Source organism: Pezoporus occidentalis, unplaced genomic scaffold (assembly GCF_034315485.1).
Source record: "Pezoporus occidentalis ecotype Australia unplaced genomic scaffold, CSIRO_AGI_Poc_V1 ctg92, whole genome shotgun sequence".
Lineage (NCBI taxonomy): Eukaryota > Metazoa > Chordata > Aves > Psittaciformes > Psittacidae > Pezoporus > Pezoporus occidentalis.
The window spans coordinates 1,969,383-1,997,122 of record NW_026916284.1 but is presented as its reverse complement, the minus strand read 5'-3'; the positions used below and the strand labels follow the sequence as shown (position 1 = coordinate 1,997,122).

General features: G+C 58.0%; 1 protein-coding gene across 2 annotated transcripts; it reads left to right on the top strand.

The window, feature by feature from the left end:
* Window positions 1–614: 614 nt before the first annotated feature.
* On the top strand, window positions 615–27,423 carry MAPKAPK2 (MAPK activated protein kinase 2). Of its 2 annotated transcripts, none has more exons than XM_062605433.1 (10): window positions 615–637; window positions 22,547–22,686; window positions 24,306–24,370; window positions 25,085–25,164; window positions 25,273–25,399; window positions 25,704–25,779; window positions 25,958–26,082; window positions 26,317–26,402; window positions 26,559–26,639; window positions 26,911–27,423. In XM_062605433.1, the coding sequence occupies exons 1-10, from the start codon at window positions 632–634 to the stop codon at window positions 27,052–27,054; spliced, it is 930 nt and encodes a 309-aa protein (XP_062461417.1). In that variant the 5' UTR covers window positions 615–631; the 3' UTR covers window positions 27,055–27,423. The 2 variants fall into 2 exon arrangements, with proteins under 2 accessions (XP_062461417.1, XP_062461416.1); XM_062605432.1 differs by lacking the exon at window positions 615–637 and adding an exon at window positions 6,421–6,879.
* The last annotated feature ends 317 nt before the right edge of the window (window positions 27,424–27,740 follow it).

The following is a 27,740-nucleotide window of genomic DNA, read 5'->3' as shown; positions in this document are numbered from 1 at the left end:
CAGCGGCTTCAGAGCAAAGCCCTTCCAGGCCGGCCCCGGCAGCTGCTCGGGACCTGACCCCAGGCACTTTTAGCTGTTGCTCGGTGCCCCAAGTGTTTTTCCACCCAGCCAAAGCCCTGTCAGCACCACCGGTACCCGTGCGGGAGGGCGATGGGGGCTGAGGGATGCTCTGGTGAGGTGGGAGGGTCAAGGTGTTGCTAAGCTCTGGTGTTGCCTCCCCCCCTAGAAGGGGGAAATGGGGGTGCCCATGCCCCGGCTGCAGCTTGAACACTGCCAGGGATGGGGCAGCCACAGCTTCTCTGGGCGCCCTGTGCCAGCGCCTCAGCACCCTCAGAATGAAGGATTTATTCCCCAATATCCAATATAAATCCTTTACCTTCTCATGGGCTGCCCCAGTGCCCTCTCCTTGCAGGCAGGGCAGGCAGCACTCCCTGCTTGGTGAGATCAGTGAGGCCCAGCTGCTGATTATTGGCAATTAATGCTGTTAATTGTTATTAATGCTCTTGTTACCAGCAGTGCTGGCCTTTCCTCTTAGGAGGGAGTGGTTGTGTTGCTTTGGAAGGGGGAGGATTGAGTCTTTGCTCTCTATTTGATCCTTGTGAGCTCTTCAGTGCTTCCCTTTGGGTGCTGCATGCGGGTAAGTTGGGCTCCCACCAAGGAGCCTTCTGCAGGTGCAAGTCAAGAGTGGTTTATGCAGATCTGTTCTGTCTGGGATGTGTAACTGCCCAGGTTTGCGTGGGAACCTGCAGAGAGCGCTCCTTGCCATGTAGGCGAGGTGGTTTTGGGTTATAGCATTGCCTTGGTGTGCTAAACAAAGCTGCACTCTAAAATACACAGGGCAAACTGTCCCTGAGGACCTTGTGCTCCTGTTGGAGCAGCCCGTGAGCTGAAAGGCAGCCATGGGAGCCAAAAGAGCCATCCCAGTGTGGCAATTGCATTAGGAAGGGTTGGGCTGAACTGGGAGCCTCGGGTGGTCTCTGCGGGCATGCAGTGCTGTGCTCCCACTGACACAGGGACACTGGTGAGCATCGTCTCCTCCAGCTCACACAGGTCCTTCAGGACAGCCCAGGGATGATGGCAAGCAGTGCATGGGCTGCCTGTGTCCCTCTGGATTAGGGCCAGCCCAGGAGCTGCTTATGCTAATGGAGCTAATCACCACAATCTTGTCACACTAATGCTTCCTCTCTGCGGGCAGGGATTTGGGTTATACGGGGGTGCCCACAGGGTTGGGGGGGGGCACAGAGAGGAGGGAGGCACATCTGGGGCTCATGGAGGTGCTGACAGGTTGGGTTCAGCCTGGGTTGGTGTGAAGACCCCTCTCCTATGCCCTGCTTTGGGGTCTCAGCAGTGTGGGATGAGCTGCCCCCCAGGGGTAGGGTGCCTTGGGATGCTGGTTTAAAACAAGTCCCATTGACCCAGCCCGGTGCCTGTGATGCCTGTGTGCTGCTGTTCCTCTGTCCCGTGTCCTTTTCCACTTTGTGCTCTGGTTTTCACCCTGCTCGTCCCTCCAAGGTGATCCTGTGCAATCCTGCAGGATGTCCTGTGGCTCACCTGGGCGGATGGGCCCAGGCTGGGGACACTGTTTGCCCATCTCAGGCTCTTATTTAGCTTTAGTGCCTTGTGTCAGGCCTCTGCCAAATCTTTGCAGGTCACAGATATCACTGGCTGAGCCCCTGCAAGGTCTCTGGGCCATGCAGGAGCCTGAGGCTCCCTCCTGACCTGCTCCCACACCAGCTCCTGCTGACAGGGAGCTGAGTCTCTTCAAGTTCAGCTGAGTTATTTGGCACTCAGAAGCCTCTGGGCTCCCTATCTCTGCTCCAGAGCTGCCCATTAAATCACACATAGCGCTGAGTGATGGGGAGGCATGAGATGGGATCTGTCACTGAGGTGGTGAAGCAGACAGCTCCATCCTACAAACCAGGACACATTGGGCTGGAGTCATGATGTGAGGGCTGGACATGAGATGCTGATCGCTCCTTGTTGAGGCCATGGGGCCTCAGATGTGCCTTAGGCAAGCACTAATATTTGCTTGCAGGCTCAGTTTTGTGTGGGATCTGTGGTTTTTTGCTTGTCAATTGGACTCCATCCCTTCCAAAGTAAAATCTTTTAGATCTGTGTTTCTGTGTTTGAGTAGTGGGGTTTGTGACTGTGAGTTAAGGAAGTAGCTTTGGCATCATCTTGTGGGTGATGAACCAGAATACAGTTTCCTGGTGGAAAAATCTGAGTCACAGAGTGGTTTGTGTTGGAAGGGACCTTAAAGCCCATCCAGCTCCAACCCCAGCCAGGGGCAGGGACCCCTTCCACTGGAGCAGCTTGCTCCAAGCCCTGTGTCCAACCTGGCCTTGAACACTGCCAGGGATGGGGCAGCCACAGCTTCTCTGGGCACCCTGTGCCAGTGCCTCAGCACCCTCACAGGGAAGAGCTTCTGCCTCAGAGCTCATCTCAGCCTCAGATGTGTGGAGGGGCCGGCTGGAAAAAAGGGAGGAAAATCCTTGCACCTGTCAAGCAGACGGATGTAATCCTGAGCAGTGTTTCCTGCAGTCACGGGCTCTGTGTGTCAGCTACGCTATGTCCAGCGGGAAGGGTTTATGGAGCCATCCTGCTCCAGTATGTGAGCAACGCCAGAGCCAGCTGGGTGCTAATCTGCCGAGGGGAAGCCTCTCCCCGCTGTGTGCCAAGGGGCATTTCTCCTTCTGCCACGGAAGGGTGGTGCCAGTGGGGAATATCCCTGGCAAGGTCCTGGTATGGCCAGCCAGGGACACCCCCTGCTCTGGCGGGGTTAGGAAATGGGATCTCCATCTAAATGCTGTGCTCTGACTTGTCTCGATGAGCAACTGAATGCAGAAAATTCCTGGTTGCTTTTTGGGTGATAAATCCAGGTTATAAAAAGCTCCTTGCATCCTAAAGGATCCCACAGTGCTTCATAAACAGATCCACAAACCAGGCATGAGGATCACTTCCAAGGGCTGAGACGCAGCAGGAGCAGCTGGTGGGAGCAGAGCTGGAGCTCCTGGAGCAATGCAGCTTAGGACAGAGACGCCCTGAGAGCTGGGGTGGCAGCTCCCCACATCCCACCATGTCCTCATGGAGCTCATCTCCCTCTCAACATGCTGTCTTTGCATGGAAAAAACCTCACAGCACCAACTCCCCACGCTACTTCCCGTCATTATTCCAATCCTCCCGTTGCTTTGCAAATGAGATTAATATCTATCACGGGAATTAACAACATCTTTCCAATTCTATTATCCCCTATCCTAAAAGCATGCAGGATTATTTAAGGGTATTATCACCTTTTAAGTGGGACAGCTTTCCACCAGCATCCTGCTGGTGGTCCCCGCATGGTGCTTCTTTCTCTGCTGTGCACCGCTGTGTGATGTGCGGATGACAGAGGATCTGGCTGTGCCCCACGCTTTCATCCCTGTGAAAGATCAACAGGGAAAAGGGTATCTTGGTGCTTGTGGGCCTGATTTTAGTCTGTTCGTGGAGAACCTGGAAACGGGACCCCAGATGTGAGGACGAGCCTGTTTCCAGCCTGTCTGCAGGGGGTTGCTGTGGGAAGCCGTGCCAGCGGCTGGGTGCTGCTCACCTCCGTGCTTCCCTTCCAGCCCGGGCGGTCTCAAAGCGCTTGGCTGGTCCTGCGCCATAAATCACGGCGCTGGGCTCCCTCCCAGCGCAGGAGCTGCCGGAGGGGGGGGCTGACAGCACGAAGGGACCGTCCCGATCCATCCCCATCCGCCCGTCGCGGCGGGGCTGCGCGGGGGCCGTTCGCCACCTCGCGGCGGCTCGGCCTCGGTGGCACCGGGACTGGGGGAGCTCGCAAGGCGCTGAACGCCCCGGGCACCCTCAGCCACATCACCCGGCACCGCCAGCGGCACCCCCGGCCCGCGGCCACCCCCTGGGGAGGTGGCCCTGGGAAGCGGGGCTTCCACCCGTGCTGCCGCCGGAATGGGGTTTGCCTTGGACGTAGGGCTACAGAGCAAAGAGGGCTGAAACAGCAGGGAAATGGCTCGGTTAGAGAAGGTTGGATGGGGCTTGGAGCAAGCTGCTCCAGTGGAAGGGGTCCCTGCCCGTGGCAGGGCTTGCAGCTGGAGGAGCTTTAAGGTCCCTTCCAACCCAAACCGGGCTGGGATTCATTTTCCTTTGCCCAGATTCCTTTGTGAAGACAAACTTGGGTTTAAAAGCTCAGTTTGTCAAACGTGCCAAGACAAGCCGGAGTGAGGGGAGGCAGATGCTGGGAAAACCCCATGGAGTACACCAGCTGCTCTAAAGCATCTTTGATCTGTGATCCATTGTTACAGGATACACTGGATTTGACCCCCCAAACCCTCTTGTTATTGGGGTGAAGGATGCAAGGTCAGATTCCAGGAGATGTTGCAACTCCCAGAATGAGTCTGCCTTCCCAGCAGGAAATGTTCTTGCTGCGAGCATCCCACCGCAGCGTGCTGGGAGCAGGTGAAGGCCTCCTCTGTGCTGTGGGCTCCACAGGGAAATTCGGGATTCACAGTGAGAGGCACCACCAATTTGACAAGAGCTTTATTTATAAAGCTGCCAGTGCCTGGTGTGGGTTTACTCACTCTTCCATCTGGTGACTATCGCTGCCACCTCCCTCGGTCTCTCAGTGCTAATGATGTACTTTGATTAGTTGGATCTGCTGCTTCGCTCAGCTCTCCATCAGTCACGGGTTGGAACTGCCTTTTATTGTGCTTTTATTGGCTTGAGTGAAAATCTGAGAGGATCGTATTGATCACAGAAGCTGCTGGGATGGCAGATGTGGACCAGCTGCATCCTGCTCTGGTGCGAGCGGCTCTGCCTGGGTGCAGGGCTGGGCAGAGGATACAGATTGCTCTTCCCTGTTGCCGCTCTTCCCTGTCCTGTTCCTTTCAGGCTCTGGATTCAGTGTGTGCTTGAGTCCAGAACACCCCCCCCCCCCCCCCCATGCTCCCTCCCCGAGTGTGAGCAGCAGCTCAGGAGGGGATCCTGCCTCTCTGCTGCTCTCTGGGGATGGCCCCCCTGCAGTCCTGGTCCAGCTCTGGGGCAGCAGCACAGGAGGGACCTGGAGCTGTTGGAGCGAGGCCAGGAGAGGCCATGGAGATGCTGCGAGGGCTGAAGCAGCTCTGCTCTGGAGCCAGGCTGAGAGAGCTGGGCTGGGGCAGCCTGGAGAAGAGAAGGCTCCTGAAGGGGAGACCTGAGAGCAGCTCCAGTGCCTGAAGGGGCTGCAGGAAACCTGGAGAGGGGCTTGGGACAAGGGATGTAGGGACAGGCCAAGGGGAATGGCTTGAACCTGCCAGAGGGGAGACTGAGATGAGCTCTTAGGCAGAAGCTCTTCCCTGTTGGAGCTTTAAGGTCCCTTCAACACAAACCAGGCTGGGATTCTATGATTCTGCTTTCTTCTGGTGGCAGTTGTGTGTTGGGGACCTGCTGTGGGCCCTGTGCACCATGGCCCTGGTGCCCACTCTCCTGAGTGCTGCCGTCATTTTGTTTTGCTGTTGTTTTCCTTTAGTTGTGAAGAGGAGGGAAGTTCCTCTTCCATGGCTTGCTCTGTCCTTGTGACACTGGTGAAACTGCTGATGCTGGCGTGGATGGAGGCACTGATTTCCAACCAGGACCCTCCATGAGGGCATCTCAAAGAGGCTTCCAGAGCCTGTTGTGGTTCAGAGCGAGCCTGGAGCCCATGTGTGGTGTGGCTCTGCAGGGGGGGGCTCCTGTGCGTGCCCGGACATGTTACCTGGCTACCAAAAAGCAGTGGCTGGGCCTCAGGAGAGCACTCAAGGCTCTGCCACTTGCTCCTGGCTTTGGGCATGTTTCTCCATCTCTCTTCCCTAGGGCCACTGGCTGCTTTTTGTGTGACGGGGGTTAGGGAGGGATGGGCGTCAGTGACAACCAGGCCAGGTTTTTTACATGCCTACATGAAAAGTCTTGATTTCCCGTTGTGCTCCAGCTGAAGAGACCTTGGTGGGGATGCCAGGCAGCCCAACGCTGAGTGGCACCTCGGCTCGATCCCTTCCCTCTCGGCCTCCTCAGCATCTTTGTTGGGATCTGGGTTGAACGTGGGAACAGGACCAGTTGAGTCGCTACCGGACGCCTTTGTTCTTTCCGGAGCGGTTCCCCGCCGTGCTGGCGCTGGATGCGCGGTCCCGGGAGCTGCGGCCGAGCCGGGAGCCGGGCGCGAGCCCGTGGAGATGCTTTTTCCCCGCGGGACCCCGGGCGGGGGGGATCCCGCGACCCGTTCCCATTCGTCGCTTGGCTCCGGCGGCTCCTCCCGAGCCCCGCATCCTCCGGGGGGGGGGGGGGGAAGCGGCGGGGCCGCCCCGGTCCGTCCCTCCTCCGCCTTCCCCCCTCCCAGCCCCGGCGGGCGCAGGCCCGGTGCCCGCCCCGCCCCGTCCCTCCCCCGGCGGCCGAGGCGCTGACATCAGAGCCGGGCCGCGCCGGGAGGAGGACGGGGAGGAGGAGCCGCACCGGAGCCATCGCTCTTCTCGGGGCCGGGGCGCACCGGCGGGGGGCGGCGGCGGCGGCGGCGCTGCTGCTTCACCCCCCCCCGTCCGTGCCCGTCCCCAGCCCCATCCCGCTCCCCGGGGCTCCGCCGGCCGCGAGTCCCGCCGCCCGTCCCGTCGGGCCCGCCGCGCTCCCGCCATGCTCTCCGGGGCACCGCCGCCGCCCGCCGGCTTCCCCAGCCCGCCGCCGCCCCAGCCGCCGCCGCCGCCGCCGCCCGCCGCTCCCCAGCACGGGCCGCCGCCGTTCCCGGGGAAGGGCGGCCTGCTGATCCGGAAGAATGCCATCACGGACGACTACAAGGTCACCACGCAAGTGCTGGGGCTGGGCATCAACGGGAAAGTTTTGGAGATCTTCAGCAAGAAGAGCGGCGAGAAGTTCGCTCTCAAGGTGCGAAGGGGGGAGCCCCCCCTCGACGGAGGGCGAAGGAAGCGGGGGGGAACCGGGAACCGAGCGGGCGGCTCCGCGCTGCCTCCGCCCCGCCGCCGGGCTGCGGAAGGGGCCGGAGGGGCGGGCAGCGGCGCCGAGGCCTGGCACTGACGGAGGGTGTTTGCGGCGGGGGGGAGCGGGGGGTCCCGGGGGCCCCACGGGGGGACGGGAAACGGGGCAGCGCCGTCCGCGGGAGCGGGCGTGCGGCGGAGCCGGCCGGGACAATGGAGCCGCTGCCGCCCGGCCGCCTTTAATTGATGTTCCTTCCCCCTGGTAGGACGTGGCTTTCCGGCTTTCTAATGCGAGGTGAAGGGAAATGACATCCAGGGGAGGGTGGGAGGGTCTGGAGCGGAGGGGAGTCCCCAGGCTGGTTGGGGTCCCCCCATCTCGGAACACGGCGTTCCCTTACACCCGGGTGTCCCTCTCCCATCGCTGGTCTCTTCTGTCTCCGCTGTTGTCATCCCTGCTGTCAGACGGGGAACATCGCAGGGTTCCCACCTGTACCCCTCATCCCCAGCTTGCTTCCCTTACAGTGTCCGCAAAGGTGTGTTATAACCCACCCTAGGTAACGCGTTGGATTCCTTGTTTACCCCAATGAGCTTTATTGAGCAAAGGGGGGAGCGTGTCTCCCTGCTGGAGAGACTTGGGGAAGTTTGAATGGATCCAGGCACGCCGGGTGACGCGGGTGCAGGCAGGCTGCTCGGAGGCAGCGGCGTGTTCTCTCTCATCCACGCGCTTTGCACCCACACATGAGCTGTTCAAACCCTCGGTGTTACTGAGATCCATCGAGGATAAAAAACCAGCCCACCTAAACCCATAACCCCCACCTCTGCTGTTGTTAGAGCTGCCCATCTGTGGGTACGTGGGGCTCCTAACCTGAATGAATGAATGAACAGGGGGCTCCGGAGGCACGAGTCATGCTGCCGGGGTGATGGGGTTGGCAAGGGATGGTGCTGGGTGCCTGCGGTGAAGGAGGGGGGGTCAGTGGAGGGGTGGAAGCTTGACTTTGCCTTTGGAAGCACAGGCGTTTCTTGTGGGCTGCAGCCTGTTGTACTCCAAGGCGACGTGTGTTGTCACCTCGTTTGCTTGGGAATTAGTAAAACCCTCTTCTGTTTTGACAGACGGGCTCCTCCTCGCTTCTACATTGACTCACGTATTTAAAGTGCAGATTCCAGCACTTCCCTTTTCCAGCCCTGAAAGGGGAAGGGTGGCAGAGGAGACTGGGATAGTCGGGGCTGTTATTCTGCCCACGCCAGAGCGCAGTGCAGTCAGGATTTACTTCCATGAGTCGTGCTGGTTCCTTGGCTGCAGTGGAAAGTGTCTCAGAGCGCAGGAGCTCGCATGGGGATGCGGGAGGGTGGCACGGAGCATCCGTGTGGCTCCGGAGGGTGAGGTGTATTCAGTGCCAAATCTCTGCTTTGGGAAAGCATTGGTTGTCTTCCCTGTCCCCTGCCCCGGCCTCTTCGCACCTCCCCGCTGGGGAGGGAAGGGTTCAGCTGAGCGGTTGGACGTGCCTCTGGCTTCCCAAAGAGCAGCACAGCTGCTGCTGTAAGTGATTCCTTCCAGCACCTTCAGAACTGCAGCGCTGGGAGTCTGCGCTCTTGGATGAGCCGGTGCATACCCGGCTTGCCCCGGTGAGTGGGAGCTACAGGCTTGAGTGGTTTGATTGCAGTATACGGAGTGGACTCCCAAGCCCAAACGTGGTGGGGTGACCGCTCCAGACATGATGTGTGCTGACTTCATCCCCTCCTCTGGTACGCAGCTGGGCTAATGTCTCCTTTAGAGACCTGCCGAGAGGTATTTGGATCCGAATTACTCATGGGCTGCATCAGTGTGGAAAGATGACCTAAAGCAGGATCCGCAGAAGTGATTCCATCGAGTTGTCATGTTTCAGATGATGCTTAAAAGAATCCTCGTGGCCTAACGCCAGAAGCCACAGCTGAAATCTCTCTGTGCTGCCTGCTTTAGTTGTGCGGCAAACCTTTCCATTTGGAACACTGCTCTTTACATTTACCATTCCAAAGTCTTGTATAATAATGCAATCCTCGCTGTCAGGGAGGAATTGTGTCTCCCCCTGATGCTAATGGGGTTTTCTGGTTTTCTTGTGCTTCCTCTTGGGTCCCAAGCAACATCCTTCTCCCAAACTGAGACGTTTTAGGTTAGGGTTTTGCTGAGAGTCACAGAATCACAGAACAGTTTGTGTTGGAAGGGACCTTAAAGCTCATCCAGTTCCAAGCTCTGCCACGGGCAGGGACACCTTCCACTGGAGCAGCTTGCTCCAAGCCTTATTTGCTTAGAACTTTTCAGTGCTTCAGGAGCTTTCCAGCAGCAGTGGAAACGTTACAGCCAGTTTTCTTCTCCTTCCAGTGCAGTAGTCCATGGCAGAGACGCATCATTAAATAACAGTGCTGTGTGTGAGTTAATGGATGGTCGTTGGGTTTGTTGTGTAGCACCTGGTGAAAACGGGAGATACTCCTTTTTCGTGTAGGCTTTTATGGTTTATTTTGCAGTTTTCCACCCTCTTTTTTATTCTCTTCTTTGGTGCCAAGCAACATCCAAACTGTGGCATCCCTGAGTTATTGGGTGGGAAATAGGCAACCGATGGTCCCAGTCACCCGTGACCTGGCTTGCTTTGAGGTGCAGTGATTTACTGCCGGTTGGGAACATAAAGTCTGTGGAGGGGTGATGGATGGAGCTGAAATGTGAGGTCTAGGTGGTTTCTTACCCCTTTATTGCTTGTACCTTGGTGTGATGTATGACTAGGCAAAATTAGGCTTGTCATTTCTGTGCAGCTGGCTCTATGTAGGTCACCGCTGGCCTGGCTTGGTTGTGGTCAGGCTGTTGGTGTTGGTGACACAGGCTGCAGCAGTGGGGCTGGGAGCAAGGCCTGTCTCACCTACTGCAAATCCCACGTTTAAGACTCATCTTTAGGCAAGATATGGGTTAATGGCTTAATTTGCGGGTGAGCCAGATGGAAAGTGGGAGCGAGGAATGGTACATGGCAAGTTTTATCATATGTGTCTCTCAATGAAGCTCTTTGGAGCAGATTTCCTTTAAAAAAAGCCTAATAAACCTCACTGCCAACCCCAGCTTCAAAGAGGAAATCCTCACCTGGATTGGGAAGCTTTGGAAGAGCTTCGCAGGGCCTTGGAGACTGTTTGCAGGTTTGCCCCCTCCATGGCAGCCTGTTTCTGGAGCATCCTTGGCGCCTTGGGGCGTGTTTGCGAAATGCTCTTAAATCTGGCTCTCAGCCTCGTCAGATAATCTGTGAGAGATGGTTTCTGTGATGGAGAAGGAGGAAGGAGGCCGGTGCCTTTGTGGGTCGTTATTCTTGAGAGATGCCTGTTGTGGAAATAGGGCAGGTGTCTCATAGCTGAGAACTGAGCAGTTCTGTGGCTGAGCGTGCTTGGGTGGCTGGCGGCCTCATGCTCTCTTTGCCACCATAGCAAGGATTCTTGGAGAGCTGTTTTGGGGACCAAAGCACTGTGTTTACTGTGGCTTCCTGCAGCTTCATTTGAGATCAGAGTGCTTTGTTCCCCCCCCCCCCCCCCAAATCCAGCTGGAAAAATACCCCCCTAAGGAATGGAGTAGATGAGGATCTTGGGCTCACACTCGTGGGGAGCAGCTCTCTGCTTGCGCTCCTCTCTCAGTGGGGGATTTATGTTTTTTAGCTCTACATCAGAAATGTCTCTGCTGTGGCCGTCTCTGCAAGCCCTAGTTGAAAAGCTTTGGGAAGTGTAGTGCCATCGCTGGGAGCTTTCCAAGGCAGTGGTTCATTACCTCATTGACCAAAGGAGTCTCCTGTCTTGGGGTTTGAGTTTGTTTAAACAGTTTCGGATTTGCCATAATCTCTTCTAAATGCGTGACGTGTCCTGAGCAGCCCAAGTGACAGCTGAGATGGACTGATTGCAGCCTGGGAGCAGGGGCTTGGGTTTTGCTTTGGTGCATGCCCAGGAAGTGGCGGGGCTCTTCCTCTTAATCTCATGCCATCAGCCATAGGTCTTGCAAAGAAGGGTGGTGTTTCCCACGTTCTCAGAGGCGGGGAACTGAGGCGCAGTGATTTACTGAAGGTCCTGCAGCCCATCAGAAGCAGGACAAGGCTTAGGAGCTGAGCTGCTTGTTTCCAGGGTGGAAGCACAGCCCCTGCCTGTGTGATTTAACACAGCCAGGGAAAACGAGGATTCTATCATTCACACTGAGCTCCCGCTGGTCTTCAGCGAGGTTTCTGCCATCTGCCAGCGCGGGCATGGGGAAAGCCCAGTGTTCAGGACAGCTCCTGTCTGCAGGGCTGTGGAGGCACCAGCTCTGCCCCTGGGTAGTGAGTGATGATCTAAGCGTTGTCAGACACATGCTCCCTATTCCAGAGCATTTAAAGCAGTTTATAACTGATGATCTGAAGCTGTGCAGACTGAGAGCCAGGTCTGGTGTGTTTGCTGGATGATGGGTAAGGCAAAGATGATGGAAACTCCCAGAAAGTTCCTACCTAAGAAGCCTGAAAGAGCAAGTTGGGGACTTCTTCACCCAGAGAAGCTGTGGCTGCCCCATCCCTGGCAGTATTGGATGGGGCTTGGAGCAAGCTGCTCTAGTGGAAGGTGTCCCTGCCCATGGCAGGGGGTTGGAACTGGATGAGCTTTAAGGTCCCTTCCAACCCAAACCAGTCTGGGACTTTCTCTTTCCGGAAGCCTCCAGGATGTGCTCTGGGATCTGATGGGATGGATGGACTCCTGACGGGTGGCGTGGGGCTCCCGTGGGTGTGGGAGGAGCGTCTGGGTCGGGAGTGCCCATTTGGCCATCCCTGCAGCACAGCGAGCAGCGTGGCTCCGTGTCTGGACCCTTCATGGTGGGCTCACGTGCCCCACAGCAGGGTGGTCTGGTTGCAGCAGCGGCGGCAGCTGATGCTCTTTGAAAGCCCATCCCTTTGCTGGGGTTTGCACAAGAACCCAGGAGGAATGAGCTCTCCCTTCCTTAAGAAACCCTTTCTTCCTGCTGGCTCCAGCCGGCTTCCCGACCCGCAGCCCTCGCTGGAGTCAGGCTCCTCTCCGAGCACCACTGGCCTCAAGTTGCAGCATTCAGGCAGCATGACCTCACCTCCTGGTTTCCAAGAATAACTCCTGCCTCCCCTCCACCGTCTGCGCCGGCCAGGGCGGCTGCTGCAGCCCCGCTCCTGGGGCCTGGCTGCTGCCGCGTGCCCCACAGCAGCCCAGCGGCTGCCCCACACCATTTGGTTCCTCTGTGGGCAGTGGCGCAGGCAGCACAAGGGAGGCGGGAGCTGGGAGAGGCTGTGCAGGACCTCGCAGGGTGGCTTTGATGGATCCATGAGGACCAGGGTGATCCCTCCACCAGCTCCAGGGGCTGGCATTGGAACACAGCCTTAACCAACTGCTCCCCAGGAAGCCTGTTTCAGGCCTGGGTGGTGATGTTGAATCGGTATTTCAGCGTGGTCCAGAGCTGTTGAGCATCTCTGATGCTGGATTTTAAAAGCCCCTGAGACCTGTATCCCACTAAAAGTGGGTTTCATCCCCTCTGTGGATGCTCCTCGTCTTCCACAGTTGAAGGATGCTAAACTGCATGTTCCTTTGGCTGGCACGAGGACTGTGTGCGTGACTGGTGCCTGTTTTGGATAGGGCTCCTGCCTCTACAGCCTGTTCCCCTATGGAGATGGATGGGGAACAGCCCTTGGGGGTTAGAGCCGGGCACATGAGAGCAGGTCTGAATGCAGAGAGCTTTAAGAGCCTTTTAAGCAGTCAGGTTTTTGTACCTCGTGGCTAAGTTATTTCAAAGATCTCAGCCTTTTAAGATCTTACCAGTTCGAGGTAGGGATTACAGTGACCGGCAGGTTTAATGGTTGCATTAACTCGCTGTTTCCTTTGTGGCCTCAGGAAGGGACTAATGACCACGAGGCTGTGAGTGCTGGTAGATCCCCCTGACCCGAGAGGACCTGAAACACGAGTTCTGCTGGAGATGCAGTGATTCCTGTAGGTATGATTCTGTCTGCAAGAAAGCTGGAGAGGGGCTGTGGACAAGGGACGTAGGGACAGGACAAGGGGGAATGGCTTTAACCATGCTGTGGTTCCATCTGTGATTCTATGCTATGAGCCGCAAGTGCTGTTTGGAGCGTGGTGGAACAGTGCAAACCATCAGGTACCAGCGTGGCTCCTCTCTGAGCACTGCTGGGAGCATCTTCCCATGCACTGGAGCGTTGGGCCAGGGTGCTGCTTTGCTGGGACAAGGTGCTCTCTCCCAGTGGGGTGCTCTGCAGCCAGCGCAGCGTTTGCCGTCATGGGTAATGGGATTATTCAAGCCGCTGGCGTCAGGGCTGCATGTGATTCTGTGCCTGGGCACCCAGTGAGCTGGAGCCTAAACTGGGGATAAAGTTGGAAATGCAAACCCAGATCTGAATGTTCCTGGGGCGCCCAGCCAGGCTGAGGCTTTGCAGCTCTGCTCCTGCTAGATCTTCTTACCCGCTTTGGGCCGTGGATTTGGGATTGCTGGAGGGATGGACTCGGGTCCTTCGTCCTTGTAATTGGCTTTGCTGCCTCGTGTTGTGTGCTGCTGGCTGCAGCCAGCTTCCCTCTTGAGTTCAACCTCTCCAGGTCTGCTGGCCGCAGAAGAGGGGGGTAAATGGGGTTTGGAGCTGTCATTGCCATACGGCTCTAGAACAGGGTACATCTGTGTCACAGCACGTCAGCAGCCTGCCTTGTCTCTGCAGCATCTCTGGGGTTTCTGTGGGGCAGACATGGATGGGAGCATCTTCTCCGGAGCTGCTCTCCCTGTCTGCTGTCCTCCCAGTGTCCTCTGGTCTGTGGCACTGAAGCGCTCGAAAGGCTCCTTGGATCTCCTGCCAAATGTGTGTTTTCAGGGAAATGCGGCTGGAACACAAGCTGGGGCTGCTGTGGAAATTTGGCAGCGCATCCCTGCAGCCTGGAATTCCAGTAGCCGCAGCTCATCGCTTCTCGCACCCATAGGTGAGGGTGGGAGCCGGGTCTGAGCGGCGCTGCCTGCAATTGGGGATGGCATCCAGGGATCTCGGCTGGGGTGGGGAAAAGGCAATTGGATCCAAGCAGAGCAGGAAGCATGTATGTTATCCTCAGCGTGACTTAATAGAAGTGGCTTTAACCTGCCAGAGGGGAGACTGAGCTGAGCTCTTAGGCAGAAGCTCTTCCCTGTGAGGGTGCTGAGGCGCTGGCACAGGGTGCCCAGAGAAGCTGTGGCTGCCCCATCCCTGGCAGTGTTCAAGGCCAGGTTGGACACAGGGCTTGGAGCAAGCTGCTCTAGTGGAAGGGGTCCCTGCCCAGGGCAGGGGTTGGAGCTGGATGGGCTTTAAGGTCCCACAACTGTGACCCCACAGCTCCCATAGCTGCTGCTTTCGGAGCCACTGTCACCCATAGCAGCCTGCTCAGGCCAGCCCTGTCCCCTCTGGGCTCTGCTGACTCCCTTTTCCTCTCCAACCATTGTGCAACCTCCCTGCCCATTGCACTGGGCAGCTTGCTGAGAGCATCCGGGCAGCTCTTGCGTAAGTGTCTCTGATGGGTGTTGGGAGTTGTGGGCTTGGCAGGAGGTTTAAACCCGGGTTATCTCCTGGAAACCATTGGATCTGTGACTCTGGGTACCTCCCATGCTGCAGGCAGAGCTGGGCTGTTTCGGGGAGCCTGGGGTTGCTGCAAGCTCCTGGAGAGGGCACTTTCCCCTTGCAGAGGCCTTTGCTTTTGCCCTCAGTGCTTTTCAAGGAGTGCCCCTGTTCCTGATGTGAGGGGCTGTGCATCTGTGTTGGAGCAGGATCGCTGCCATCTCCCTCTCCATCTCTCCCAGCCCTGTTTGTTCCACTCAGTGGTTGAAACTCCTGGTATCTGTAGTGATAAGGGCGAGTTGCTGATAACAGCTTTGTCAGGATGTGAGATGCTCTGTGGGTGGGGGGATTCAGCAGGGAAGCGCTCCAGGTCTTTTGGAGGGAGATTGGAGGTGTCCTGGTGCTCCTGTTCGCCAGCTCCTCGCCGCTGCAGCAGACGGGCAGCCCAGCCTTGGGTGCCTGTTGTTAGAGATGCTGAATGAAGCCTGGGTGAGTAAGATGCTGCGGAGTCTATGGACGGATCAGAACGTGGTCTCTGCATGCTGCTGGGCAGCAGCTCCAGTGCCTCCCGGGCGGCTGCGGGGCCGGAGCGCTGGCACCTGGATCTGCTCCCTGGGAGCCCTGGAGCTGGTCTGGGGCTTGTGCCCCCTGCTGCAGTCTGGAGGGGTTCGTGGGGGATGATGTTCTCCATGGGCCTCCCGGAGGTTCCTGTCTGGTATTCCTATTGCTGGGCTCGGGCTCTGTGAGGCCCAGCTAATGGGAGTTGCTTTTGGTGTAGGCAGTTAGCTTGGCTTTGCTGGGCTCTGGAGTAAGGGCAGCCTGTGTGTGTGTGCTGAAGAGATGCAAGAGCATCAAACCTCTGCTGTTGAGCCCTTGCTCTGGAGTGTGATGCCAACCCCCTAGACTGGCACCACTCTGAGCTTTCACGTTGGGGTCCTGACTGCCGGTGGGATGCTTCCCTCTGCATCCCTGTGGTGATCCCCCAGAGCTGCCTGTGGGGCACCACATCCTGGCCTCATCCAGGAAGGTGTTTGCTGAGCCCTGGTGTTGACAGAGCCCATGACGAGGGCGAAGCTCTATTAAATAAACAGCTGAGGAAAGGACAGAATGATGCAAAGGGTGCTGTCGTCACCGACATCCGAGGGTGTGTAGATGAAACCCTCCCCAGGCTTGGCACTGGGGGAGGAAATGTGTCCCCAGGCCGTGCCGTGTCCAGCACTGGGGTGAATGGTGCTGCAGAGTGCTTGGCCTGATGCAGCTTTGTGGTTTCAATTGTGTGGGTTGGATCTTTTTTCCCTTCTTTAAATGTATGTATTTGGATCTACGTTTCTTTGCAGTGCTCTGGGGTGTGTGTTGATGGGATGCTGGCTCTGCTGGGAGGAGAACTGCCCCATGGGGCACCCTACCCGTGAGCTGAGCCCCAAGAAACTTCATCATTGTGCAGGGCAGGAGCTGCTGGGAAGCGATGGGTGTTGGGGGGCTTCTCATAAGTGTGGGTCTGGCCAGTCTGAGCCTCTGCCCAACATCACTTCCAGCTTGGAGTCAGAAGCAGAGTGATTTGGGTTGAAGGGACCTTAAAGCCCATCCAGTTGCAGGGATGGGGCAGCCACAGCTTCGCTGGGCAGCATGTACCTCACAGGGAAGAGTTGTTTCTTCAAGTACAGAAGTAAGGGGTGTGTCTGGATACAAAAGCAGCTCTGGGATGCAGATGGGGGCAATCCCCCCCAGAGCTGTCCCTGGGGCAGGGGTCGGTTGGGCAGGGTTGTCCCTGTGAAGCTGATGGAGCAAAGGACCTGAAGTGATGCTTCGAGTGCCTGGGGCTGCCCATGGGCTGCGTGGTGGAGGCTGAGGCCGTTCTCCTGCCTGGAGTCTGTGTGTGAGCGCGGGGCAGGGGCAGCTCGGTGCCACGGTGAGGGCTTTGTTCAGGCTGTGCCTGCGGAGGGAAGCGCAGAGGCCGTAGGTCAGTGCTAGTTAATGGTTGACGTGAGTGCTTGCATCTGTGTTAATCACACCTGTAAATATCAACCACTTCCTATCACCAAAGCACATGTGCGGCGCTTCCCATCGGGAGCCGCTCCGGTAGGGAACCTGGGGAGGGAGCAAGAGCTGAGCCTGGCCCTGAAGCTCGGCAGAGAGGGGGGAGTTAAGGAGTGGGAAGAGAGGAAAAAGAGCTGGATGCTGCTAAAAAGGGCAGCGGCCTCCCCACGGCTGAAACACCGAGAGGTGGCTCAGACCCCCCCATTACATCCATCCACACGTGCTCCCTGCAGAGCCAGGCCCTGGGATGTGTTCCATAGACTCAGGGAATGGGTTGGGTTGAAGGGACCTTAAGGCTCCTCCAGCTCCAGCCCCTGCCACGGGCAGGGACCCCTTCCACTGGAGCAGCTTGCTCCAAGTCTTGAAGCATTCGCCTGCTTTGACTTTTCCCTATGAGTTTTGCTTCCTCATCCCAACCACGCTGGTGGCTCTTCCTCAGCATCCAGGGTCCTGCTCCCAGGTACCCGCTTCGGAGCTTCATCTCCTTGAAAGCCGTGTGCCAGGAATACTTCTGCTGCTGGGACATGGGCTGTGCAGAGCAGGGCTGGCCGGGGGGCAGCACCCCGATTGCACACTGGGGACACAGGCCCCTGGCAGGTGGCTCTTATTGAAGCCCAGGCTTCTCTTCTGCTCTTTGCCTTTGTGTGGAGGGAGAGGCTTTTGTTGCAGCCTGAAAAGGCTGAATAGCTGCTGCATCTGTTGCAGGCAGAGGCAATGCTCAGCAGATGCCCTGGGTTTGGGGAGGGAATGTGGGCTGGGGGGTCCTGAGCATCCTCTGTGGGCAAGGACCCCCGTGGGGAGCTGCTGGGACCCCTGTGGGAGCACAGGGGTTGTGCAATGGTTGTGGTGAGCAGGGCTCCTTGTGTAACCGTGGTGCAACAGCCGCCTCTTCCCTTGCCCCGTTTCCATCCTCTGCCCCATTGCAACATCACTGGCAGGAGCCGGGATGGGTCTGCCCGCTCCTGCTCCCTGCAGGGCTTTCAGCTCGGCCCTTGCTCACGCAGCATCATTGTGCCTGGCTTGCTGCTTGTCTTGGGCCACACGAGGGGGAAGCTTTCCCTGCGATGGCTCTGGGTCTTCCTCCAAGCTCTCCGGTAATTCAGGCTTGGAGAATGTGGCTGAGCAGCTCAAGTGTGCGTCAGTGCGCGTTTGCTCGCTCTGAATTGCGTCTCCGCTCCTGTTCCCTCTTTGTCATCTTTTGTTGGGATGCTTTTTCCAACCTCTCCATCTGCCCTGGGGCAGGTGAATGTGGAGGTTGACCTTTTGTCCGCAGCAGGAAGGGGATGAAGCCGCTGATGCACGGAGCCGGCTGCGCTCGCATCCGTCCGGAATGGTCCGGCCGCATCCCTCCGGATGGGGGGTACCTGGTGGCTGGTGCTGCCCTGCCCTGCAAACCTGGAGGCTCAGATGGAGCCGTCTCCATCAGGGAGCAGCAGCCACCCTCCTGAGCAGTCACCCCGGCGTGGCAGGCTGGGGCACGCTGCAGGCAGGACGCTGTGTTAGCCGTGCAGAGCTCCTCCTCCGGACACATCACCTTTCCTCTCTGGCTTCCCCAGGCAAACCAAACGTGAGGATGAGGCTTTTGCCTGCTCTGTTGGGGCTTAAAGCTCTTCATGCAGGGCCTGTCTGTGGCTCCGCGTGCGTGGGCAAGAGCAGAAGTGATCCCAGCTTAGGAAAGTCCCATTGCTTCTGTCTGAGCACTGCTGGATGTAAGCAGTGGGGATGGGTTCATGTAAAGGTTTATATAAAAGAGCCATGACCGTGTGGGGGAGGTTTCCTGAGCTGCACGTTTAATTGTTCCTGTGCTGTGATTGAGCCATGAGTTCCCCTGTGTTTGGTAACAGAATTCCTCTTCTGGGCTTTGAAACTCGTGCCTTTACTTCTGTAGCTCCTAGCAGGGAGAGTGGAACGGAGCTTTGCTGTGTTGTGCTGCTGGAGCAGCTTGGGGGTGATCACCCAAATGTGCTGGCATTAAAGGCAGAAGACAGACCCGTGGGGGCTGATCAGCCTGCTCCAGCGCTGTGCCTCATGCAGGGAGCGATGGGGCTTTGCCTCCCAGTGCTGCGTGGTGGGAACAGCGTGTGCAGAGCATCCAGCCCCGGCTCTGTGAGCGCGTTAAGCAGCTGACACCAGTTGGCAACGGGTTCGCATGGAAAGATCAGGAGAGGCAAATCCTTTGAGGAGTGAAATCCTTTTGGTTTATTAGGAAACAGCCTCTGCTACCCGGGTCAGGGGATCCTGGACCTCATGTGCGCAATGGAGGCAGGGGAGCCGCTGCTTTGCTGGTGACACAGGGGGATGGCAGCCTGTCTGTCTTCACTGTGGGTTTATTTTTACTGCAACTTAAGAAGAGTCCATTTGAACCCCTGTGGTGGCCGATGGGGAGCTCCTCGGGGCGGCAGGGTCCTGCTGGAGGGGTGCTTGCTGCCCAGGCCAGGCAGTGCTGCCTGTGCCGCTCTGCTGGGAGCCGAGGTGCGATCAGAATACACAGGGCAATAAAAATAGCCCTGCCTGCAGCAGCAGCTGGAGCGCGAAGCGGGGCAGCCCTGCAGGGTGAGCGGCTCGGCGTGCCGGTCTGTGCCTCGTCCTCAGCGGTCCTGGCAGGCTCCCATGGGGGCTGAGTTTTCCCTTGCAGGCTCTCGGGTAAGGGCTGTCTTGGCAAGCTGAGCGAGCGCAGTGTGTTCTCACAGCCCCACTGGGGCCGTGGTGGCATCCAGGGCGAGGGGCAGCTCGCCTGGGACCTCCTGCGCTGCCAGTGGAGGAGGGAGCTTCCTTTGGAGCCCTGATTCATGGCACATCATGCCAGGAGGAGGCGGTGAGACTGAATCAGTGCTGCCTGAGGACACATGTGAGTGTGGGAGGCTCCAGCTCCCTTGTTTCCTCCGGCGTTTTCCTTCCTTCCTTCCTTCCCGGGCGCCCACCCACCTTCCCTGTGCTTGGTGTGAGGTGATGGAGGGGGAATTCAGGTCAACGTGCGACTGAGTGAATGGGGCAAACCCCCCCTGGCCCTTCCGTGGCGTGCTGGGGTTTGGGTTTCGGGGGGGTGCTGTCCCCCTGCAGACACCCCTGAGCCATTTCATCCTCAGGAGCAGCTTCTTCCAGGGTCTGCCTTTCAGAGGTGCTGAAAAAAGCTGCTGCAGGGGTTCTGGAAGGTCCCAAGCATTCAAGGCCAGGCTGGATGAGGTTCTTGTGCCCCGTCGTGAAGACACTTATGCACCCTTTCCCATTGGAAATAATGAGGAGTCTGATCTCCAGGAAGACCTTTGGAAGGGGAGCAGGAGAGAAGAGGTGGAAAAGCTGAGCTGGGAGCAGCAGTCAGGGGTGTCCATCCGCTGGCATCACCCCTCTCTGAAGGGTTAACTGTGGTTGCAGAACCACGGAAGCTGGTGGGAGGGGACAGTGTCCCCAGGCTGGTGCCCTCAGCGGGAGTGCAGTGGGGGCAGTTCACCCTTGTTGAACCTCAGGGAAACAAGAGGTGTTTTTCCCATCCCAGCCTCCTTGTTGCAAGCCAAGAAATACAGATCTTGGGCTGCTCTGGCTACTGGAGCTAAATCGGGGACGTGGGCAGCATTGCTGCACACCCCCAAGTACCTTCCTATGGCCAGAGCAATGCCTGTCACATCAGGGTGTCACCCACCGGGGGTTTCACTGCTACAGAGGAGAAACTGGTGAGGACCTGTTGGGATTGCTGCCTGGACCAGGACCGGACAGCGTGTTCTCTTTGTGCTCTTTACATCCCTGGCTACCTGGGGCACACAGGGGCAGGATGGAGGTTGTGTGTGTGTGTGTGTGTGTGCAGTGGGTGATGCCAGGCCTGTGGGTTGCTTCTAGCATGGTTTGAGCATCACCACATCCCTCCTGCAGCGGTAATGGCCTTCCCCATGCAGCCTCATCCGCTCCCACCTGCCATGGGAACATTTCCTAAATAGAGCAAATCACTGCCTTAATAAGGTTTAATTTGCCCCTCTGGAAGCTGGAGAAGCAGCTTCTGCATCCCGGGAGCGGAGGGAGCCTGGCACTGGCTGTTTGCTCACCTGCGAGTACAAAAGCAGACGTCAGAGCTGTGCTGGTGCAGGTAATAGAGGCTGCTGCCTCCCGCTTCATCAGAAACACAGTGCAGCTCCTTTCAAAGCCTCTGATTGACCTCAGACAGTTGGAAGCACGGATTTCTGCAGCTCTCCTGCTTGTCCTGCACGGAACGATGTGAATGCTGCTTCCTGCCGCCCCGTTTTCCCAGTGTGTAATCACAAATGGGTTTTTCTCTCCAGCTTCCTGGCTCCCCAGGCCAGGCTCTTGGGAGCAGAGCTGCAAATAACCAAGCTGTTCTCCAGACCCCTTCCCTGCTGATGTGGCTGCTGGGGGGGGGGCTGACCCTGTGCTCGCTTATGGCTTTGGCTCTGGTAGGACCTGGTTCTTAGGATGATTTAAGCAATAGAGGAGCAAGGAGGGACTGTCCAGCCTCCTGCCCTGGCTTCCTTTTGCCTTGGTGCAAAAGGGGGCTCGGCCTCTTTGGTCTTCCCCAGGCTTCCAGATGGTTTGGTGCCAGAGCTCACCTCACACCCTATTGACTGGTGTGAGCTTCCTCCACCTTGGAAGCAGGAGAGGTGTGAACCAAACCCAGGTAACGGGGTTACAGGAGGGTGGCTGAATGTGGATGCTGTTGCTTCTTTTCCCTGTGGCAAAAGGCAAATGCTGTTGCAGGCAGGGATGCAAATCCCTGCTACTCTGCCAGGGCTCACGTGAGCGCTGATGGTTTCGTGTGTAACCAGGCACTGAGTGGGGGGCTGCTGGGGCTGCAGTGAGCATGAACCCGTGTTCCCTGGGGGCCAGGGGTCTCAGCTCTGCTCTGGAGCCAGGCTGAGAGCTGGGCTGGGGCAGCCTGGAGAGGAGAAGGCTCCTGAAGGGGAGACCTGAGAGCAGCTCCAGTGCCTGAAGGGGCTGCAGGAAAGCTGGAGAGGGGCTTGGGACAAGGGCATGTAGGGACAGGCCAAGGGGAATGGCTTTAACCTGCCAGAGGGGAGACTGAGATGAGCTCTGGGGCAGAAGCTCTTCCCTGTGAGGGTGCTGAGGCGCTGGCACAGGGTGTCCAGAGAGAAGCTGTGGCTGCCCCATCCCTGGCAGTGTTCAAGGCCAGGTTGGACACAGGGGCTTGGAGCAAGCTGCTCCAGTGGAAGGGGTCCCTGCCCGTGGAGCTGGATGAGCTTTAAGGTCCCTTCCACCCCAACCCATCCCATGACCCTGTGATTCCCAGGGGATGTGTTTCTATGTGTGCTCATGCACCCACGGAGCCGCAGACCTGCGCAGGGGCTTTTCACCGAGCCCGGCCCTAGAGCTGCCAGAGACAGGAAGGGAAATGAACTGCGCTCAAGATAGACACGTTTGTTGTTCTATATTTAGGAGTATAATAACTCAGGCTGGTTGGTTGTCCTGACGAACGTGGTCATTAATAGTCTCTGGCAGATGAGCCAATCCTTCCTACACCTGGCAACTGAGCTGTCTCTGGGAAGGGCAGGAGCCTCAGTGAAGAGCTGCTCCTGTTTGGGGAGCATCTGGCAGTGGCTTCGTCCCCTCCTCAGGCACGTGTGGCTGTGCGACGGTGCCCACGGTGAGGGTGCAGCGGGGCTGTGCGGTGGCACCCAGGGGGGCAGTGCTTGCAGGTCCCAGTGTGCAGAGGTTTGCTTGTGAGCGCTCTGGAAGCCCTGGTGGTTGGTGGCACAGGATGGCTGGCATCCAGGGAGGCATCTCGGAGCGTGGGAAGGTGGCAAGCAGCCGGGCTGAGCTTTTACCAGCCTTGGAAGGGAGGGTAAAAAGCTCATGAGAGTGGGTGGCTTCGTGCTCTTCCCACTAGATGGGGATGGAGGCATTGCAGAGCGCGCTGGAGCTCACCTCGGTGCTGCTTGCAGAGATCACCCTCGCTTGGCCTCTGTCTCTGCGTCTTCTCCAGTGGGTGCTGTGCCCATGGGGAGTCATAGCCCAGTTCTCCTCGGGGAGCTCGGTGCTGATGGGGTCTCGTTTCTCTTACAGATGCTGCAGGACTGCCCGAAGGCCCGGCGGGAGGTGGAGCTGCACTGGCGAGCATCGCAGTGCGCGCACATCGTCCGCATCATGGATGTCTACGAGAACCTCTACCAGGGGAGGAAGTGTCTGCTCATCGTCATGGAGTGGTGAGTCCCCACTGGAGCACCTGCAAGCCCTGCAGGGCTGGGGGGGTGATGCCAAAAGGGGAGGTGAGCACCTTCCTGCACTGCTGCAGGGGAGCTGTGGACCGTGGGGACACGCAGCCGGTGAGCCGTAGGGATGCAAGCCATGGAAGAGGAGCTGTGCTGCTGGTGTTGGAGGGATGACAGGAGTTGGGTTGGCTCTGAGTCATTCTGAAAACTCGCTCTGCTGTCGGGAGGCTTAGGGCCTGTGGTTCTCGCTGCAGGTGGATCATAACCAAACTTGCTTTGGCCATGGAAAGTCGGGGGAGTCAGCAGGTTCCTGGCAGCCCAGCAGCCTGCTGCAGGGTGAGGCGCAGCCAAGCCGAGCTGCTGCTTCCATTGATGCTATTGCGTCTCTCGCAGCAGCAGTCGAGCGGCTCCGATTCGGGTAGATGTTTGCTGTAACCTGGGGAGGAGGAGGAGGGATGAAGGGGAAAGTATTGAAACCACATCCCAACCGCAGCTGTGATTTGATGCAGCTTCCTTGCCAAAACCTCTCCTCTGGCAAGTGGTAGGTTGCCTGGGTGGGGGCAGTGGGTGTGAGGAGCACCGTGAGCAGTGCTGGGGCAGCCGTGAGCAGCTCTTGTGTGGGAAGAGCTTTCTGAGAACTGTGCTGGGATGCTGGGCAGGCAGGATGGGAAAGGGCTGTGCAGCGCATCGGCTTGTGTGGGGAGAGAGCAGTAGCTGAATGGTAGGAAACGCGTCCCTGGGGCAATGACAGCTCCCTGTGGTCCAAGGGATGCTCTGGGTGCAGTGCCCGTCACAAGGCAGTGTTTGACTTGCAGCATGAGCACGGTGTCTCTGTGCAGTGATTGACCCCGGTGGCTGCGTGTTATGTGTATTGCAGATGTCCAGTGAACGTCAGGGGTGCTGGCAGGAGATGCTATCAGCCCTGGGAAAGCCAGAAACCGTTCCTGCTCCCGTTAGATAAGGCAGGGGCAGGAAGTGCCGTTATCACTGTTCTCATGGAGAATTATCCCTGCTCTCACTCCTGATCTCTCTGGGAGCTGAGTTTTCCTTAGGGTACTTCAGGGAACTGTGCCAAGGTCCTGAGTTACCGGCTGGTACCAAAAACCACGCCACACTGTCCTTCTCCAGCACCTCACGTGGGCGCTAGCTGTGCTGCAGCGGGGCTCAGCCTCTGCCTCCCCATGCCACCAGTGAGCCCATCGTGGTGCCGCCGACACCAAGCCTGTGCCGTGGTCCTTGCTCAGCACTTGTGCAGGGGTTCGCGTGCCGGGAGGCGGCTGGCTCGTGAGCTGAAGGAGGCCACCGTGCCGGGAGCGCTCAGCGTGCTGCCTGCCTTTACTGTAAATGTGTTCCTGTGGTCTGGTGGCGAGACCACGTCCGCTCGCACCGGCACCTCCCCGCCAGCACCGAGCCTCGGCCCTGCTCATTTCTGGAAGGGGGAGGCTCTGAAACGCCCCGTGCCCAGAAGCAGCCACCCAAGGGTTTGGATGGGGACGGGGTTGGTTTCTTGCTGACCTTGTGCAGCTCCTGGCTGAGCGTCAGAGGTTTCGGTGCTGCTTGTGCTGGTGTGGGGCAGGCACCGCAGCATCTGACGCCTTCTGCTTCTCTTGCAGCTTGGACGGCGGGGAGCTCTTCAGCAGAATTCAGGACAGGGGAGACCAGGCCTTCACAGAACGGGGTATGGAGCCCACTGCGATCTGGAGTTTTGTCTTTGGACCGTGTCTCGATGTGTATAGGAGTGTCTCTGCTCCAGCCCGTTCCCTCAATTGCTGTTTTGAATCCCCAGCAAGGCTTTGCACGTGGGGAATGAGGAATGTGGGTGTGAGTGGCTCTGCTGTGTGTGCTCACCTGAGAGCAGGGTTAGGGGGTGTTTTCTCAGCTGCTCCTGAGCCCATCCATCCCACACCAGCACATGCAGGAGCTTCAGTGATCTCCAGGAATACCTCCCTCCCTCAAAAGATGAAGTCCAGGGGCTGTGGTTCTCATAAATCTCATCCCCCTCTGCTCTTGTGGCCAGGAAAAGTCTCTGCATGGCTGAAACCCTGAGCCTGATGCCCCTTGGCTTCCCATCCTACGGTGGTTTCCCTGCAGATTTGGGGTCCCCACCTGCAGAGCAAGCCCCTCCTTGGGGCTCATGCTGTTGGGTACAGGGGTCAGGGATGGAGTGTGCCCCATCCCTTCCCATGGGAGTTTCTCTCCCATTTGCTGCATGCTCCTGACCCAGGGGTGGGGGCTGTGGGGTGCTTTGCTTGGGGAGGTTTCCTCTGCTTCAGGTAGATGAAACCCCTTTGGCCTCAGCCAGGCTGTTTGGCCCCTGGCTTGTGGAGTGATGCTTGTTTTGCTTATAAAGGCTTCTCATGTTTGGCGTGGGGGGGGGTTCTTTTGGCTTCAGAGGCTTCAGAGATAATGAAGAGCATTGGGGAAGCCATCCAGTACCTGCACTCGATCAACATTGCGCACCGGGATGTGAAGGTACCATGCTGCATGCTCACCCAGCGGTGCTGAGCCCTGCTTGGCCTCGGGCAGTGCCCAGCCTGCTCCGGCTCTTCTGCTCACATCATCTTTCCTGTGTTTCCACAGCCAGAAAACCTCTTGTACACCTCCAAAAGGCCCAACGCTGTGCTAAAGCTCACGGACTTTGGCTTTGCTAAAGAAACCACCACGCACAACTCCTTGGCCACTCCGTGCTACACGCCGTACTACGTGGGTAAGTGGCTGCGGGGGTCTGAGCTTGTAGGTTTGCAGGGCTGGAGGAGGTTTAGATGGTGCAACGTGCGGCCCATCGCCTCTGCGTCCAGCCTGGAGCCTTCATCGCTGCGTGGTGTTGGGGGCAACTCCTATCTGGGATGCTTGGAACTGGCTGCTGCAGGGTTTGGTGCTCGCTGGTGCATGCAGCCTGCAGCTCCTGCCCCTGCTGCCTGCATGGCCGTGCTGCAGCTCCGTGGGATGCTCAGATCCCTCTCTCCCGGTGCTGCCGCTTGGGCTCAGGACTTTGTTTCTCTCTTTACCAGCCCCGGAGGTGCTGGGCCCAGAGAAGTACGACAAGTCCTGCGACATGTGGTCCCTTGGAGTCATCATGTACATTCTGTAAGTCCTGTGGGTCCTTCTCCATCCTGCCATGGTCAGGAGGAGGGATGCAGCTTCCGAGCTGGCTGCTGGGGCTGAGCCTTTCCTGGCTGTGCTGTTCCTGCTCCCAGCACTGCCCTGTGCCCCTCGGGTGCTGGCTTGGGCTGACGATGACTCTGTGCTCCCTCTCCCCGTGCAGGCTCTGCGGGTACCCCCCCTTCTACTCCAACCACGGCCTGGCCATCTCACCTGGCATGAAGAAGCGAATCCGAATGGGCCAGTACGAGTTCCCCAATCCTGAGTGGTCCGAAGTGTCGGAGGAAGGTAAACCCGGTCCCCCGGCTGAGGAGTCCCTTTGGGGTCAGCCCTGTGTCCAGCAGCGTGGGGCACCTCTTGGTGGAGCAGCAGCTTCAAGAGGCTTTTGCTGGAGGGTTTGATCAGGGGGAGCTCTGGCGTGGAGGGAATGGGAGGTGCGTGGTGGCATTTTGGGGCTGCTGGCTCAGGTTTGGAACATGGGGAAAGCCCTGCTGGGAGCTGCTAATGCACAAACCCTTCCAGTTAAGCAGCTGATCCGCAACCTGCTGAAGACGGACCCGACTCAGCGCATGACGATAACAGAGTTCATGAACCACCCCTGGATCATGGTAAGTGCGGGCTTGGTGAGGTGAGGGGATGAGGATGAGGCTGGGGGTGTGTATGGGGTAGGGATGAGGATGGGGATGGCGTGGGGATGAGGATGGAGCAGGGATGGGAGGGAATGCTTGTGGCTCCCAACTCACACTCCTCCACTCTCTCAACAGCAATCCATGCAGGTGCCCCAGACCCCACTGCACACCAGCCGTGTGCTGAAAGAGGAGAAGGATCTATGGGAGGATGTGAAGGTAAAAACCTCTCTTGCCTCTGAAACACTCTGCACCCCGGGTACCACAGGGGGACTGCCCACTTGTGCCTTCTCATTACAAACCCAGGCTCATTTGGGCCCAGTGCATCCTGGGGAGATCAGTGCTTGGGAGGGGGCTGCAATAAGTGGCAGTGGAGCATTCAGCCCCTGCTGCAGCTCAGCCCCATGGCAGGGGGATAACCTGCCCTGGGGATGCTGGAGGGCTGTGCCCATGCAGGCCTTTGCTGATGGGGCTGCCTCCTTACCCGCAGGAGGAGATGACGAGCGCCCTGGCCACCATGCGAGTGGACTACGAGCAGATCAAGATCAAGAAGATCGAAGATTCCTCCAACCCTTTGCTGATGAAGAGGCGGAAGAAAGCAAACCCCACGGAGCCTGCTGCGCTGCCCCACTGAGGGTGCCCCGCGCCCGCCCGCCCTCCACAGAGCAATAACTATATATATATATTTTTTAAGGAAAACACAAAAAAAGACTGTTCTATGAGCGCATGGAATTCAGACCTTTATACCAGACTAGTTATTTTTAGCTACTCACCTGTGTTTCTGACCTTCCTGGTAAGATTTCCCCCCCTCCCAAAATCAGATCCACACACTGCAGCCGGGGCTTTGTCCTCTAGGTGAAATCTGGCTGGTAATTGGAGTTTATCTTCTGTTGTGAAACGGTTTTGATGCTGATTTTCTTTCTGTTCCTTCCTCTCCAAAGACCTGACAGTTCCTGTGGTGACCTTTTTAGGGTATAGAACTATAAATATTTTTTAAAAACTACTGTAGAGCTGAAGGACAGCATGCTCCCTGTGTGGGTGCTGGCTAGAGATGGGCTCCAGGCTTGGGAGTGGGATGGGGAAGGAGAGCTGCCTTCTCCCTCGTCCTGCTGTGCATGGCAGGGCTGGCATGGGGGTGGAGGGTCCCCGTGGCCACCGTGCTGCTTTGCTGGCCTGGAAAACTGCTGCTTTTAAAGCAGGGTAGCCAAAAATCCCCCAGCTCCCTGACCTGGAAGCCCTGACTCCCCGCGAGTGCCGTCCGTGTCGCTGTCTGTCTGTGCTGGGGTGTGTGTCGTGGAGCTGCTCCTGGCCCCCATGTCT